This window comes from Rhyacophila brunnea, unplaced genomic scaffold (assembly GCF_057557595.1).
Source record: "Rhyacophila brunnea isolate RB1 unplaced genomic scaffold, BYU_Rbru_1.0 scaffold_12, whole genome shotgun sequence".
NCBI classification, from domain to species: Eukaryota; Metazoa; Arthropoda; class Insecta; order Trichoptera; family Rhyacophilidae; genus Rhyacophila; species Rhyacophila brunnea.
In genome coordinates, this window is record NW_028232774.1 from 27,285,393 (window position 1) to 27,301,856 (window position 16,464).

The 16,464-nt window shown below is 39.2% G+C and overlaps 1 protein-coding gene across 4 annotated transcripts in view; it reads right to left on the reverse strand.

Moving 5' to 3' along the window:
- Positions 1 to 302: 302 nt before the first annotated feature.
- The window catches only part of LOC147078014 (uncharacterized), a 173,934-nt gene continuing 157,772 nt past the window's right edge, over positions 303 to 16,464 (reverse strand). For all 4 annotated transcript variants that reach the window (XM_085961103.1, XM_085961104.1, XM_085961105.1 and 1 more), the window contains 10 exons: positions 10,806 to 10,830; positions 10,480 to 10,539; positions 9,719 to 9,825; positions 9,153 to 9,607; positions 6,536 to 7,942; positions 6,109 to 6,233; positions 4,770 to 5,036; positions 3,169 to 3,265; positions 2,640 to 2,955; positions 303 to 1,087 (listed from right to left, as the gene is read on the reverse strand). In XM_085961103.1, the coding sequence (XP_085817229.1) occupies positions 963 to 1,087; positions 2,640 to 2,955; positions 3,169 to 3,265; positions 4,770 to 5,036; positions 6,109 to 6,233; positions 6,536 to 7,942; positions 9,153 to 9,607; positions 9,719 to 9,825; positions 10,480 to 10,539; positions 10,806 to 10,830 (2,984 nt within the window). In that variant the 3' untranslated portion in view covers positions 303 to 962. The remainder of the gene's footprint in view (positions 1,088 to 2,639; positions 2,956 to 3,168; positions 3,266 to 4,769; positions 5,037 to 6,108; positions 6,234 to 6,535; positions 7,943 to 9,152; positions 9,608 to 9,718; positions 9,826 to 10,479; positions 10,540 to 10,805; positions 10,831 to 16,464) is intronic.

Here is a 16,464-nt window from a genome sequence, read left to right on the forward strand (position 1 = left end):
AGATACTAATAATAATAATGACTGTAATAGACAGTGTCGCTTGCAACAATAATTAGATATAGTATTTAAAGGCAATGGCATTATCCGTAACAAACTTCTGACGTTTCAGATCAATTTCTTGTCATTATCTACTCCCCCCACGGAGCTTTGCGGAAACTTGATGGATTGCTTATTAAGATCCGTACCAGTTTCACTAAGAAAACAATACATACATAAGGTTCTTTTAAATCGTATCTGCGTGACTTTATTAACCGTTTCAATAGTTTTTGAGAATACACTGTTTCAAATATTATTATCTTTTTGGTAATTTATTAATTACTAATTATCTAAAATTGTACATAACTTCATATAATACGGTAGGTATCCTGTTATCGAGTCTTAAATTCTTAGTGAAGGCTACTTCCATCGTGACGATCGATGAACAGATGGGTTCATAATATAATGATGAAATGACTACTTCAATAAAGTTTCCTCACTATCGTTCTATCGTGAATCCGAAATCTTTAACATTTAACATCGAGCACTACGTTTAAAAAGAATATTATACGACGCTTGTTACATTATTAAATTACTGATGTTTCCGTTTCATTCACTATCATAATAAATTCATTACATATAGATGCAAGTAGAGTCAACGGGCAGTTACAATTTTACTGTTAAAAGGCAAGTACACAATAAAGTATTAATTATTCACTGTCCCGGTGAAATCGACCGTCACAGGAAACACCGCATCCACTACACAAATCACAACGGCGACCGATTGTCACTGTCGCCTTTCACTTCCAGCTGTGATATCTCAAACGACTGTGTCACAAACAGTCGTATCACGTGTTGTAGACGACCTGACAAACGGCTGCGTGGCAAACGACGGTGTCTCAAACGCTGGTGTCATCCGGTGCGGTGATGAAGGAGCCGGCAGGCACGGAGAAGACGGAGGGTGGCGAAAGCGCCTCCAGCCAGCCTCACGTGGCGTGGCGCTCCTGAGATTTCAGCAGCGAGATGGCGTAGCGGACGTACTTCACCAGGTGACGGAAGGACGAGTGCAGCGTCAGGGGACCGCATACCCGGTCCACACTCACAAACAGATCTACAAAACAAACAAAAACAATCAGCACTAAATCCAATAATACATATTCTATATTAATACACTGTTACATTAAGTTGATACCATGTACCTATATGGCAAAAGGTAAAAATTTCAGGAAATGTAAAAATCCAGATGGTAACGAGTCCATCTAAGACCTGCTGATATACATCACATATTACACTCTCTTTTATGGCCAACTTTTCATATCCTTTTTCTTATTATCGATGATGGTGATCACTGATATTTCAGGCTTTGTCAATAATCTCCTTCCATCTGGAGCGATGCATCTGCGCTGATCTTGTTGCTTCAGTCATTGTTAATTCAGTTGCTTTCTTGATGATGTCGCTCCTTCTAGGAGTGCACGCCCCTTGGGACCTCCTCCATTCGACGCCACCAGTGATCACTGTCCTTTCCAAGCCGCCTGGGTCTCTTCCAACTATGTGGCCAAAGAATTGGAGAGTATGTTTCTTGCAGGTAGCTGAGAGATGTTTTTTGATGCCAAGAGCTCTTCCAATATAGACATTTACAAGCCCAGCCCCATCCATGGAATGCGGAGCACCACATCTCAAACGAGTCGATTCTCTTCCTATAGGGTTCTCAATACCGCATAGAACGAGTGATAATATCAGTGTTTTAATGAGTTTGTCTTAGTGGTTATGCCATCTATCGGTGAGTTGCCCCATAGCGTTATTGGACATCACAATTCTTGTTACACTACAAAAGTCATTAAAGCTTGAGTCGAGGTATATAAAAATGCTTTTTTTCCAAATGGTTTGGTCTATCCGTGAGAACAAGCTTGTCAGTTTGATTAAATACTTTCATGTTGATTAGTTAATGGTACAGCCCATAGAGGTATTGAATTAAAAGAGGGGCAAGGAATCGGCTTTCTCATACAGCTGAATGCAGCAGGCCAACAACTTACAAGAAATAGCGACGCGATAAAAAAAATTCTGGGCATCACAGAGGATTTACTTTTGTCATTATAACGTACCCATATAATATAATGTTAACAATCAAATTTTGCCACAAATTGATTACCAGCCTGGCTCACCATACTAGCCTGCTTCACCATACTTTCATATAACCTACCGCCCCTAGGTACAGCCCAATTCTGTGCATGTGGTTTTCCAATTCGTCCAAGGAGAATGAGATTGGACATATCCTTCTCGCTAATCACGATTAGCTGTTTTATCATCCGCATATCGGAGGTTGGAGATTTTATTGCCTGTCCATCCTGCTCTCCATCAAGGCTTTACGGATGATAATATATTCTCCATAATATTGAAAGTCCCAGCGAGAGTTTGCGTCGTCGGCAACTTATCGAAATATAATTAAAGGCGGTCAAATTGTAAGACTTACAGTAGCTCCTCCTGACTGAAAATTTATTGACCACTGCTATCGGGACTCCAAAGATACCATGCATGAACAACCGGTACGATTTTTACAAACAAAATGACAGGAATTAAATGTATTTTAATAGTCAAATTCCTCTGATGTGATAATATTAATATTTCAATTTGAATTATGTCAGTGAATAATAAAGTATTGTTACCTGTGTATTGATGAGAGACAATAAGAGAGTCGGCCTGGTCCCAGAAGTCGTGCGCGACGCACAGAAAGCTGTAGTACTTGGTGAGATAGAGTAGGGCTGTGTGCGCCGCCACAGGCACAGACACCGTGGAGGAAGCGGGGGCCAGCGAGGAAGAGCAGGTGGCCGACGTGCTGGGGGTGTGCTGCGGAGTGAGGGTGGGCGCACCCGACCCGTACCCGCTGCTGCTGCCGCCCGAGCCCACCGAACCCACTGAACCTGCGGGGCTGGGAGTCGGAGAGAGGGGAGACACCGTGCCTACTGCGTCCGGACACGCTGGCTGAAACACGAATTCACATTCTCACATCAAATCATAACCCTAACGAATTCAATTAGATAGTGTTAATTGTCAATTATTCTTGGTGGAAAGACAATATTACTTACATAAATCGACGTCAAAAACTTATATCGCTACATTCATAATGTCATTTAATGAGATGAAACATTATCAAAACACAAAATATGTAGTTTAAAATAGAAAACTGTAACTGACCTTCTGCACGTAGTCCTGATAAGTTTTGTAGTATTCCTTCACTTCTCCTCGGTACATTTTATGCATCCGCAAATACAATAAAGCCTGACACCGCAAACTGAAATTCAAAACAGAGACAATATAAGAAAATGTGAATTAAGCAAGATATAATCTTCTATTACCAATAATGTGATGAATGCTGTACTGTGCTTGCAGAAGATGTATGTAAAATTAATCGGCATGTTATTTCATTATTGTTGGAACATTGGACAGCCAGTATCCGGTAATAATATTCACATAAACTCATAACCTGGATTAGGTATGCTAAAATCTTGATTTAGGGCAGAACTTCCAAACCGGTGTGCAGTGAGCGATAGAGAAGTATGCTGTGCTGCAAGGTATTGTTGTGTATAATTTAATTCAACTGTCACCAAACATCACCGAATTCGATTCCCCGCATTTGGAAAGATTGTGAAGACATAATATTATGCTAATGCTTATCTTAATAGTGCCTTAATAGTGGGGTTCAAAAGTTAAGTCTAAAAATTCTAATAATCAATTGACACATTATTTTGATGATAGGCAGAATTTAAATCAATATTGATAAAATGGAAGTTCATCAAAAACAAATCATAACCGATGACAATTTACAGTATTATTTCTATTAATAATTGCTATGAACATAACTAGACAGACCTAGAGAGTGCATGTCAACAGATGCACTTTTCATACATTTCAATAGTTTTTGTATACTGTCAAATTATCTGAACAAATTGGGGATGAGAATAATCTGGATAAAATAAAATAACTACAGTCGAACTTGGTTATTACGATCACGGAAATAGCGAGAACTCGGATGTAATGAGGGAACATTCGTTGACATTTTAGTTTATGATTTTCTCCATATGTTTATTCACTTTTATAGCGAGCTACTTCTCGGGTATACCGAGCAGTATTGTTAATGTGTCGATCGTTTAAAAACATCATTTTCGACCCTAAGCAATAAAATCCGACCGGGCTATTAATTAGACCGATGCTGCCAGGAACGGATGTCTAAGTACCTAATTGGTGTTTTCACCGAAAACATTGAAAAAGTATCCACGCATATGATTGAAATTGCATTTAAAAAATCCAAGCTTTGTGAAGTCAATGAATGCCATGCTTTTTTCGGGGATTTTTACGATGGTTTTCAGATTTTTTATGTTCTATGCTAGAATTTGGCGCGAAAAATGTTATAGAACGATATAACGAGTAATGCTTATAACGAGCAAATTCAGTCGGTCCCATCTTTCTCGTAATAACCAAGTTTGACTGTATTTCACTTCCCGAATAAACCCTTTTTTTAATTTAAATAAAAACTATATTTTTTAGAAAACTTTTAAAAACTTTTTTTTCGCCATGAAAAACTGCTTGGCACATCAGACAGTCGAAAAATATTATTTGGGAAATTTTGGCACGCGTTCGTAAAAGGGTTCGCCATCCCTTGTCTAGGGCCTAGAGGCTTTAGGGATGCCTTAATTAATCTTAAAATCGCAAATCGGGTGGGGGGACAAAAGCTATGGTGGTGTCAAATATTCAATTCAGATTGTAGTTTCGAAGAAGAAAACAGAAAATATGATTACCTGAGAATATCTAACTTGGTGAGGGCAGACTGGGGTGACCTGTACCTGGCCGGCACATTCTGAATGGACTTGATATACTCCATGGTTTCCCGGTACATGGTGAAGGCCTTCTTGGTATCTAACTCCAGCTCCAGCACCCGCCCTGTCAGAACGAAGCAGAGCACGCTCTCCTGGTACAACATCACTCGCCTCAGCGGATCGCTATCAATCTTCTCCGCTTCAGCACGCAGTCTCTTCGCCTCCGTTAGGTAATATTTGTGGTCCCGGCTGCAACAATAATAAATACATTATGATACCCTGTCGGCGTGTGCAGATTACAAAGATTAGAAAGTGGACTAGGTGCGTTGGTGCCTTAGACTATAGATACATCTAGACGCCACCCGTTGCATTGCTAAATGAAGCCGCGTGCCTTGCGTTTGGTTTGTTAGCGAGCGATCGCATTCGTCTACAAATGTTCGAGACCATAGACCATTTCGCTAGTGCTCGCCCAAAGTGCTCGCACTAGACGCTCAGAATTAAAATATAATTTTCTATTTTTTTACGTTATATAGTATTTTTAAGCGGTCAAAATGCAACCATTAGATAAAGATATCCATAATTTAAGTTATTTTAAAGAAATACTAGGTCACTGATATTAAAATATATAATAAAATACAAATAAATTATCACGAACATGTATCAACTTACTTATGAAACGTAATACCATCTTCTTGCTTATCAGTACGGCTACCACATTTTAAGACAACACACAGAACCATCTTTTCTACTTAATTAACCAAAAATATTTACCACTGACTTTATGTTTAACACAAAAAATATCAATTTTAGCAACACGAGCTCTCAAGTTATCGACGCTATGTGAAGCGTTTCGCCCCGATTTGATGGCGATACTTTTGGAAACTGGCTTGTAGCTAGTAGACCTTTTATCTTACTCTAGCGCGTGTCGCAGAAATTGTAAGGGTGCCGAATACTTTCTCACTCGCACTCATGCATCGTTTTTGTTCAGGCCTTGGTTGGTGCGCTTGGCTACCCATTAGTGATCCTTAAATTTCATGTGCTTCAAGGAAACGATACCCAATTAACTCATTTAGTCCTAACACCGCGACTAGCGCGTTTGGAGTCGTTGGCCATTAGATATAATATTTAACATGTTATTTAAATGTGGTAATTAAAAGGTTATTAAAAGGTTAGCAGTGATTGTGTTTTAAGAAAAGATAAACAATGAAAAAACTTTGTAGTTGATAGTAGACTAGAAAATGCCAGAGCCCATAATGGGCTACTGTGCTATTATTAATGGGATGGATTAAATATATTGGAATGCTGCACCAGAAATAAATACCTTTCGTCATCTGAAGAACAATCTTGGTGTCCCTTTTCTAGGTAAGAATAATAAACAGGAGGTTGCCCACTTCTGGGCGGATCTCTTTCCACTCGTTCGTGGTTTGTGGGGGTAGTCTCGGGATTCTGTAAAAATTTTATGATCAATATTAAAAGTTTATTTCTACCAAATTAATATCACACTACGATTTTTACTTTGCAATTGATTTGTAAACAAAACTGTTTTCCACTATTCTGTAAGCAATAATTTATTGAATGAAAAACCATGTCAATGTGTAAGAATATTATTTAAAAAGTAAGTATCATAATAAATTATTATTATAAGCATATTTAACAAAAATAGGCCAAGAAACTAGTCGGATTTGACTTGATAAATTATCATTCCACTTAAAAACCGAGTACGTTGATAGAATGAAAATATTACAAACCTGTCTGGCAAGTTTCGGTCTCTTGTCGGGGGGTGCTGGTGGCGGAGGAGGAGGTCTTTTGAGGGTCCGCGTTCTTTTCAATCGACCGAGACAGGACTCGCTCAGCCGCCAGAGGTCAACGCGAACCATCACCTGACAGTTGACACCCGTCGCCTCCGAAGGTCGTTCCTCGCTCCGGTTTCTCCGTTGCGAGGTAGCCTCGTCCCTCGATCTCCGAGAAGTCGTGTCCTCATCTTTGATTCTTCTAAGGATGGGTTGCTCTTCTTCTTTCAACCTCTTTTGAAGAGCATCCTCTTCCTCCTTGAATCGGAGGTGCCGGAGCTCTTCCTCTTTCACCTTGCGGACCTCCTCTTCCTTTATCCGGCGTTGGGCAGCGAGTTCACTATCCCGTATCCTCCGCTGGGCTGTCTCCTCCCGCTGCCTTCTCTGCGCTGCCTCCTCTTCTTTCTGTCGTTTCGCAGCTTCCTCCTTCTCTCTTCTCTTCTGCAGAGCTTCTTCGTCCTTTAACTTGCGGCGAAGGGCCTCCTCGTCTTTGAGCTTCCGCTGCATCTCTTCCCTCAGCTTTCTCCTCTCAGCCTCTTCCCTAATTTTCTGCTGGGCGGCAGCAGCGGCGGCTAGGGCGGCGGCGGCAGCCGCAGCCGCAGCAGCAGCAGCAGCAGCAGCCTCCTCCTCCGCCCTCCGTTGCACTTCCTCTTCCCGCTGCCTCCGCTGGGCCTCCTCTTCCCTGAGTTTGCGGTGCGCTTCCTCCTCTTTGAGCCGGCGCTGTGCGGAATCGTCCTCCTTCTCGTGTTCAGAGATGGAGTGAGCCTCGATCACCATCACCTGCCCTTTGCCCTTGCCCCCCTTAGCGCCTCCTTTTCCTCCCCCTTTCCCAGCGCCGACGGCAGAAAAGAGCTTTCGAAGAGTATCATTTTTCTTCTTATCAGTGACAGCGGTCACAGTGGCGCACTCGCCTTCGCTCTCATCAGTCGACTGCCAGCGCTGCACTGGCGCAGCGGGACTGGAGTCGGGTCGGTCGTCATCACTAAGGGAGGCCGGGGAGGGCGGACGTACCGGTGGTTTCGGCTTGGGAGGTCGCCCGCGCCTCCTTTTGACAGAGTCTTCCTCCCGAGGAGGTCCTTCGGGCGGCGGACCCCTTTCGGCTGTTTTAGGGGGTCTGCCGCGGCGTCTCCTCTCCTGATCGGGCCGCGGAGGCCGCGCGGGCGCCTCATCTTCCGAACCACTGGGTGAGGACCTCGGACGGGGTCCGACTGGCGTCCGAGGCGACCTTCTGGCAGTCCTGCCAGCGGAACCGCGGAAAGCGCCCCGATCCGAGCCGGAGCCCGGAGCTGGTGGTCTACCCGGTGCGCGGCGCGAAATCTCAGGGTACATGCCTTCGTCGGAGTCAGACAGGCCGGAGAGCAGTGACTGAAAGTTAAAACGAGAACATCTCAGTTTAGTTAGGTTAATTTTATGAATTTATTATCAATCTCTTACTTTAATATTACTTGAATACAAACTGCCACTATGCATGGGTTTTATAGACTATGAGAAGGCGTTCGATTCGATAAAGAAATGTTCAATACTCAACGCACTCAGAAAACAATGAATCCCTGGGCGCTATATAAATATTTTCAATAATATATATAGTAGCGCAACAGCATCTGTCAATCTCCATAAACCATCGAGCAGATTTCCTATCAGCAAAGGAGTCCGACAAGGTGATACAATCTCACCTAAACTATTTACAGCTACCCTTAAAGACTTATTCAGGCAACTTGACTGGAATGTCAAAGAGATCCCCATAAATGGAGAATACCTGAGTCATCTACGCTTTGCCAATGACATAGTAATTTTCTCACAAGACTCAGAAGACAAAGCAGAATGCAGGAGCTTGCTGAAGTATGCAACAAAATAGGTTTGAAAATAAATGTAACAAAGACGAAAGTCATGTTCAACTGCTTTGCGGGCCAAAAAGAGATCCTCATCAATGGCACTCAGCTCGAACAGGTGAAAAGCTACATCTATCTGGGACAACAAGTGTCTATAGATAGATGTATATTTGATGAAATTGTTCGCAGAGTAAAGCTAGGCTGGAGTGCTTTTGGCCGATTGAATAATGTCTTCAAAAGTGACCTTCCACTGTGCCTAGAGCGCAAAGTATTCAACCAGTATGTGCTACCCGTGATCACATATGCGTGTGAAACATGGACCCTAAGTAAAAGAGAGATCCAGAAACTTAGAGTAGCACAACGTGGTATGGAGAGGTGCATGCTGGGCATAACGGGAAAGGACAAAAAGAGGAATGAGTGGATAAGGAAGCAGACAAGGGTTTGTAATGTAATAGAGTTTATTAAAAGCCTTAAATGGAGATGGACTGGACACATAGCTCGAAGAAGAGACAATCGTTGGACAAATCTAGTCATCCAGTGGTATCCAAGAAGTACAAAACGTCCGCTGGACCGATGAAATGATAAAGTTCTGCGGAAGTAAGTGGCAACACAATGCACAGGACCGAGAAAAGTGGAAGCAGCTTGAAGAGGCCTTCATCCAGCAGTGGATAGATTCAGGCTGATGATGATGATGACTTAAAATATTAGATAGCTTGAGCAGACAGTTGAAAAGATTAAATATTAACCTCAGTCTTCCCCTTAGCTTCAGCCAAAACAGTTTCCACTTCTTTAGTCGAATCATAACAGCTGTCGCTCTCCACGGTGGTGTTGCTGGTATTACTGGAAGCGCTGGTATTTGACCCGGGAGCGGTGGAAGAAATGTTGCCGCTCCCTTTGAGCGATCCTCTGGGGCTGGCTCTGGGGTGACTCCTGGCCGGGCTCGGCCTCTGGCCCCCTCTGACGGGAGGACTAGCCCGGCCGACGCCGGCGCCGCCGCTCCTCGGGCTGGAGCCGGAGAGCCTGTTGACGTTGAATGCAGACGCCGAGACCGATGCGGAAGAGGCGGCAGGCGGGGGCACGAAGTTAGATAAAAGCCAGGAAGATCTGTTGTGCGGAGGCGCGGCGGGTTCTCCGGGACCCTCCACCACCTCCGGCTGTTCGTCCAACTCTGGGGAGGGTGACTCCAAGGGTGTGTGAGCGCCTACAAACAAATGATTCCAATTATTGACTATTTATTAACTACTTCTCAGACTCGAGAATCGATAAGTATATCATATCGGTAGACGTGCAGAAGACAACGAGGGTTATGTACCGCGAGGTTTGGAATCGTCATCGCTGGTGGAGTCCGAATCCGTATCAGTGGAAGAGGATTCGCTGCCGGAAGTGCTACCACCGCCCGATGTCATTCTTGCCACCGCCCTGCAATCCAACAATAATTACATTATCATCCAAAACATTCAATTTTGGTAAAATTATGTTAACAATGTAAAATTATATGACACAAATTAGCCTACACAAAAGATGCTGATTCCTTTGGCAAAAAAATAACTCCTGGTGTTGTAAGACGTGCCTATTGCATGTAAAATTTTAAACAATAAAATTATAAAGTGCCAAAATACTAACAGTACGTAATTTCGTTAAAATTAACAGAACTAAAAAATGTAATTAGCTTAATATATTTATGTCGACTGTTCTCGACAATTCTCAAGAGCACCTAAGAATTGTTTTTTACAGTTCAGTAAAATGTGCATATTAAATTTCTACTTTGCATTCGGCTAATATTTTGATAGTTTGACAATTTCTAGTGTAATGAAACCGACTGGCCCACTGCCAGGCGAGGCGACAATATTGACAAAATATTTTCACACTGTCGGCTGTCAAAAATGTTCTCAACGCACTCGCTCGTGAATCACGGCGATGGCCCAAACAAATTACACATCTTTTGTATTTTTAGTCTAGCCTTCAACATGATGTTTACGTTAGAACCAAACACTAAAATCTGCTCGCGAACTCGTTATGTTATAGTGCACTAGAGAAGGTTACCAAATAATTGTTTTATTCCGTTGAACTTACGGCTTTGTTTTCCTGGATTCATCGTCGCTGTCTGACAATGATAGATCTTTCTCAAGCTCCCTGCAATAAGCAAAATAGAATAGATAACTAAAATAATATACTTACAGAAGACGGCGATCGTCCGTTAATTTGCATTGATAACATTCAGGATACAAAGAAAAAAATTACATTGACGAAAGATTTAATTCACAGATCAATAAAAAAAAATGTTTATCAAATCCTTACTGTTTTTTTTTTTTGAAAATTACACCCAAAAAGGCAATTCTGGTGCGGGATTTTGAGACATTAATAATTTACATAAAAAAAAACAATACAAAAAGACTCACGCTGGAATACTGGAGCTGTCAAGATCTGTAACAAAAAGGAAAATATTTATTAGATACTGTTGAAACATAATTGAGGTGCTGATAATTAAAGAACTAGGTACATAAGAAAGCGATATATACGTAAAAATATTTAGAAGCAGTTTTCACATCACCACATGGCCTTTGATGAATTCAAGACTCACCTTTGAATTATCAAAAATTTCTGTTTTCTTTCTAAAATTGGATTACAAATACAATACATGAACTCATTCATCTATCTATATTCTACACAAAAAGTCGTTATGATGAATGTACCTTTTCAAATACTACACGGATCGAAGAAGAAAAAATATGGCATATTTTTTTTAAAAGTAGGTACACGAATCTGTAAAATTTACAAATTTAAAATTTAAAATTTACAATGACATTAAATCTAGATTCTTTTAATTCTCGGCTCTTCAATTAATTATTATTGAATTTGATATAGTGTATTATTATTTATAATTGTTTTTATCATTTTACTCTAATATCTACATAAGCATATACTGTCTTTTCTACTTTCTTGTTATAGGTAAGTACTAGTTGTTATTTTGTAATTAAGCCATCTTTATGATTTTGTATTATGACGCATTGGCCAATCGCTGTAATGCCGTAATACTTTTCTAAATAAATAAATAAATAAAGAAAGTAAGAAAGACCTAAGGTAGGTAGGCGTCCATACCGCGCTGGATCAAACCCCGGCTGATTATGATAATATTGATAATAATGTTAGAGATTAAAAGTGAAATATTTTATGCTTATTGACGCACCTGAAGAAGCTATAAAATCACGTCAATCCTCAACAAGAAAAACGAAGCTGAAGTTTATTTATATAATTACATATTATGTGAAATATACCTAAATGCTAATTTATTTAAACATTGATTATAATGCATCATGCCCAATGCTTACGTTAAGTAACAACACAAAGAACTATAATTATTAGAGGTCATTTCTTTTTAAATACATTGGTCAACAAAAAATTGATTTCGTATTCAAAAAAAAATCATCGAAATAAGTAACACACATTATCGTACACACATTTGTAATTTAGATTGCATATCTTTAATTATTACACGTATTCGTATATTTCATAGTATGAAACTACTCACTGTCGACAATAATCACCGCCATCACCCATACAATTTAAAAAAAGAAAAACAATCGATCGAAAATGATGTCGCGCGTTCGATTCCAATTTCAAAATCTAATCCGTACATCCGGCGGCCGGGGGATAATGACCGAATCGCGATGATTTCGCGCCCAAAAAAACAACACTAATCACAGAGCGCAACTAGTAAAGAGGTACGGGTGTCCTGATAGCCACACGAAACACGTCTCGGTCTGACCGCGGACAGATTCCTCCTGCGTCGCGATCACTTTTATTGGATTACGCTCAACTTCCGAAGCAGGTGGTGTTGTAAAATATTACATCGGATGTGCTGCGACATTCGGCATTGAGGCAGCCGCCGATTCGGAGGCAGGTGTTGCCATAATAATATTCCATCCGCATGGAGCTCTGGCTCTTCGAACGCATGATGTCTGCGAAGGGGGATCCAACACCCCCCTGCTTCGCCACTACGTGATTACCCCTTGCCATAAACGACAAAACACATGCCGTTTTTTTAAAGTAATGTGAAGTTGCCGCCGACTTTGTTCTTCATCCCTCCCGTTGCATTTTCTAAGTAGGTCGGAGGTTGACGTCCAGTGGCACGCGTACCCTTACTTCTTTTTTTTAATATTTATATTTTTAGCGAATGTGTTATTTTTAAATTCCAATCTATATAATATTCTGGGAGGAGGGTAGTGACATAAATTATAGACCATGCAGTGGCAAAGACATGTTACTGAACAATTATTTGTCCTTAAATTAGTTTTTAACATACTTACTATTACTATTATAGCGATATAATAGCATTCATTATATCGCTAATCGAGCATGTTTTTTTTGTTGTGCAGTAATTTTTGACTATAGAAAATATAGAATAATTATAAAAGAAATCAATCAATGCACTAAAAAATTAAACGGCGATCCGCAGTATAGGTACATATTATTATATTCTAGTAGCTAAATTATTAGCCTCAGTTCAGACACGGCGGATTGGACGCGCGGAGTCAATTTGTACTAGTTCCACCGCGGACAAGAAAAGTATGGACGAATAATATATTATTATAGATAGAACCTAGTACAAATTGACCCCGCGCGGAATCCGCTGTGTCAGAACCGAGGCTTATAGTAGTCAGTTTTGGGAACAGAATAAAATATAATAATGTATCCTTAGTAGGTACCATAGTATATGAATGAATCACTTATCAAACAAAAACGTCCATGTTCGATATATTACCTTTCAATAATTTAAATAAAACACTTTTTAATCATAACCAGGACCGGTTTCATCTGCCGCAGAGGAACGTTTTCAGCCAGGATTTTATTTTAATTAATTAATAAAATGTATTTCCACCAAGAATTAGACAGAAGAAACATCTAAAAATAACGTATTTGAAGAGAATATCAACTAATTAACTATGCCAAAAACCGAATTAATTCCCACTCAATGTTATATCGTAAGATAGTGTTTAAACATTTAATTGATTTCGTACACTCTTCTCCACTGAGGACATTATAATAATAATAACATAAGACTATAAGATAACTGGTGATTAAATTTATTAAGTATATATACCTAAGGAAGATACCGTCAATATTTATATCAGAATTTAGAAACTCGAACCAAAAAAAATGGAGGAATTTAATGATAACTGCATGCTATTAATCGCCCGCCAAATGGTTACGAAATTAACATCGCCCGCTTGTCTGGCAAATCCTGTGCCGTACCATATGTAATAAAATTGAGTAAACCCGACGTTTTGAAAAGAATAAACCACCGTTTCTTCTCCTTACTGTGAAAAAACAGAATGATTTGTTCCTTGCTACTGAAATATCTAAAAAGTCATTTTCAACCGATCAAGCCAGAGTTTCAGAATTATCGGTTCGCCTACTCATTATGTAGTTATTAATAGTATACTTACGTATTCAAAAAAATCAAAGATAATGCATGACCAATTTAGTGGATAGTGCATGTCTTGATAATGCATAATAATGCCGATGGTGACATACTAGGGTCACGTGGTGCGGTCATTTGCGGGATGCCAGCGGTATTCCTCGAATGTTTGTCATCATAAGCGTCACCGGTGTGCTGTATATCGAACATCGTCAAAATAAAATCACAGCCAGAATAGAACACCAAAATGAACTCTAAATCGAATATAGAATAAAAATAACCAGCATAATGAAACGAACAGAGTATCGTAACCAGGCTTAAAAAGTATTGCACTACCGACTATATAGTCCCACATCCTGAAGCGGACCCCAGACTAGGATCGTTGACAGACCCCTACCTATCACTATGGTTAAAGGCAGTGTAAAGCTCTATAGTAGCGTTTTTTCAAATGGTATTCGAGGTAAAATTAAGGGTATTCATTGGATTTTTGCGATTTTTTTGTTTATGAATAAATTTCTTACTTGAATTATGGAGTTGTCGAGTATCTACTATCGAAGTAAAATAGCCCGAAGGCCACTTTTTTACTATTCGTGTAATTTTTTATGTATGTTTATCTCACTTATCTGGTTGACCCGCCACGTTGGACCCCAGACTAGAGCCCTATCAGCCCCCCTTACCCTACATGCCATGACTGACTACATAATATAATATTATGTAATCGATTAGTAGGTTTCACATTAAAAAAAACCACTATACCCATCCGAAAGAATATTAAACCATTGTCTTGTAAGGTAAGGCTCCTTTAAGTAGAGAGTGCCGGGAGTGCTTTGTAAATACATAGATTAGCTTATAGTAGAATCTGTATTGTATATGTTACACCGAATGTGCGAAATTAACTATTACATGAAATGGGCAAAATTTTGGCTAATTCATGTAACAGTCAAGCCTGTTGCCTTATTCATGAATTAGGTAAATTTTCTGCTGAGTACATGAATTCGCCAGGGTATGGAATTCTTGAACTGTCAACATGACAGAAGAAAAAGTAAATTTAATACGGATGGTTTTATTAGTTATAATTGGACATAATATTATATTATTATTATTATTATTAGGTTAGGTAAGGTTAGGTTAGGTTAGGTTTTGTAATTCTGAATTAAATTATTCAACTGAATGTCCATTTTGAGGTTAGCTATCAAGTGTCAACTAACTATCACAAACATTCAATCGACCATTGCACGTTTGAAACCCAAGTACGAATCAAATCTCGAAAATACTTTTCAATAAAATTCTTCCGTTATCATATTATAGTTCTAGATTTTTTGCGCATAGTAAATGGATATGAACGTCATTGTATGATTGGTATGTTTTTATATTATAATCAATGACATTTGACACATTTGTTTAGTTTGATTAGTTGCAAAAAACACCACCGGAGCGCGATCATCTATTATGACCATAGATAATATATGTACATTTTGACCAATGCATGAGCATTTGATACATTTAGTTTAGTTGCAAAAAATACCACCGTAGCGCTACTATCTAATTTGTCCAATACATGAACTAGGCAGAAAAATTACTGCCGAATTCACGCACTCTTCAGATATTTTGTCTAATTCATGAATAAGGCAACGGGTTTGCATTTTTCATGATTTAGGCAAAATTTTGCCCATTTCATGTAATATTCAATTTCGCACATTCGGCGTAACATATATATATAAATCGAAACGTCATTACATTATTATCACGGTAAATAATTATTGACCGCAAACTAAAACAAGGTTAATTACATTGTTTTTTAATTAAAGGAATTATTTTGCCTAGCAATTATCATTTCTTTTAATTTGTGGTTTATCAGGAAATAATAAAAAATAATCCACTCTAACGTAGTAATCATTGAGGCCATAGTGATACATCCTTGCGTACAAAATCCTAATATTGAAATGGGCACTTGCAGAATAATTTATCAAATATATTAAATATGGTCTGACGATAAACAGCAAAATCATCCCTACTGCAATGTAAGTAGAGTTCATAACTACACACAGTAAGTTAATTTTTTGAACATCTGCGGCCAACTGCAATATTATACTTGATATCAATAATTGACCGTTGACGGCGTTAGCACAATACGAGAATAATTACATAATTACATAGACGCAGTTTTTGAATACTAATCTTTAGTTCATTTCTCAGCCGCGTTATTCTGTTTACGAAAAAATGAAACTTCTAAAAGAGGTTCCTGACAGACTTATTTACATAGGTATTATATCAGGAACCTATACTGTTGTGTGTGGATGTAACTCGTTCAATAATTGGATGTACCTAAACTCAAATTATTTCAAATTCCAAAGGATACACTCAAATCCATAATGGTAAGTACTAATGACAATGAGTGAAACACAAAATGGTACAAAAAGTGCCCAATACATGATTAATTATTATCGTTTGCAATGTGCATAACAATGATAATGTATGTTCTACAATATCGCAGTGAGTACGTAAGTATATCATATTTTTTTAAACTAGTGAATCTGTCAGCGTACAACTTACAATTATTGTCAACCGTTATTTATATTCGCCAGAGATCAGACGGATACAAATTATTATTACGAGAGTCATAGAATGTATATTGAAAA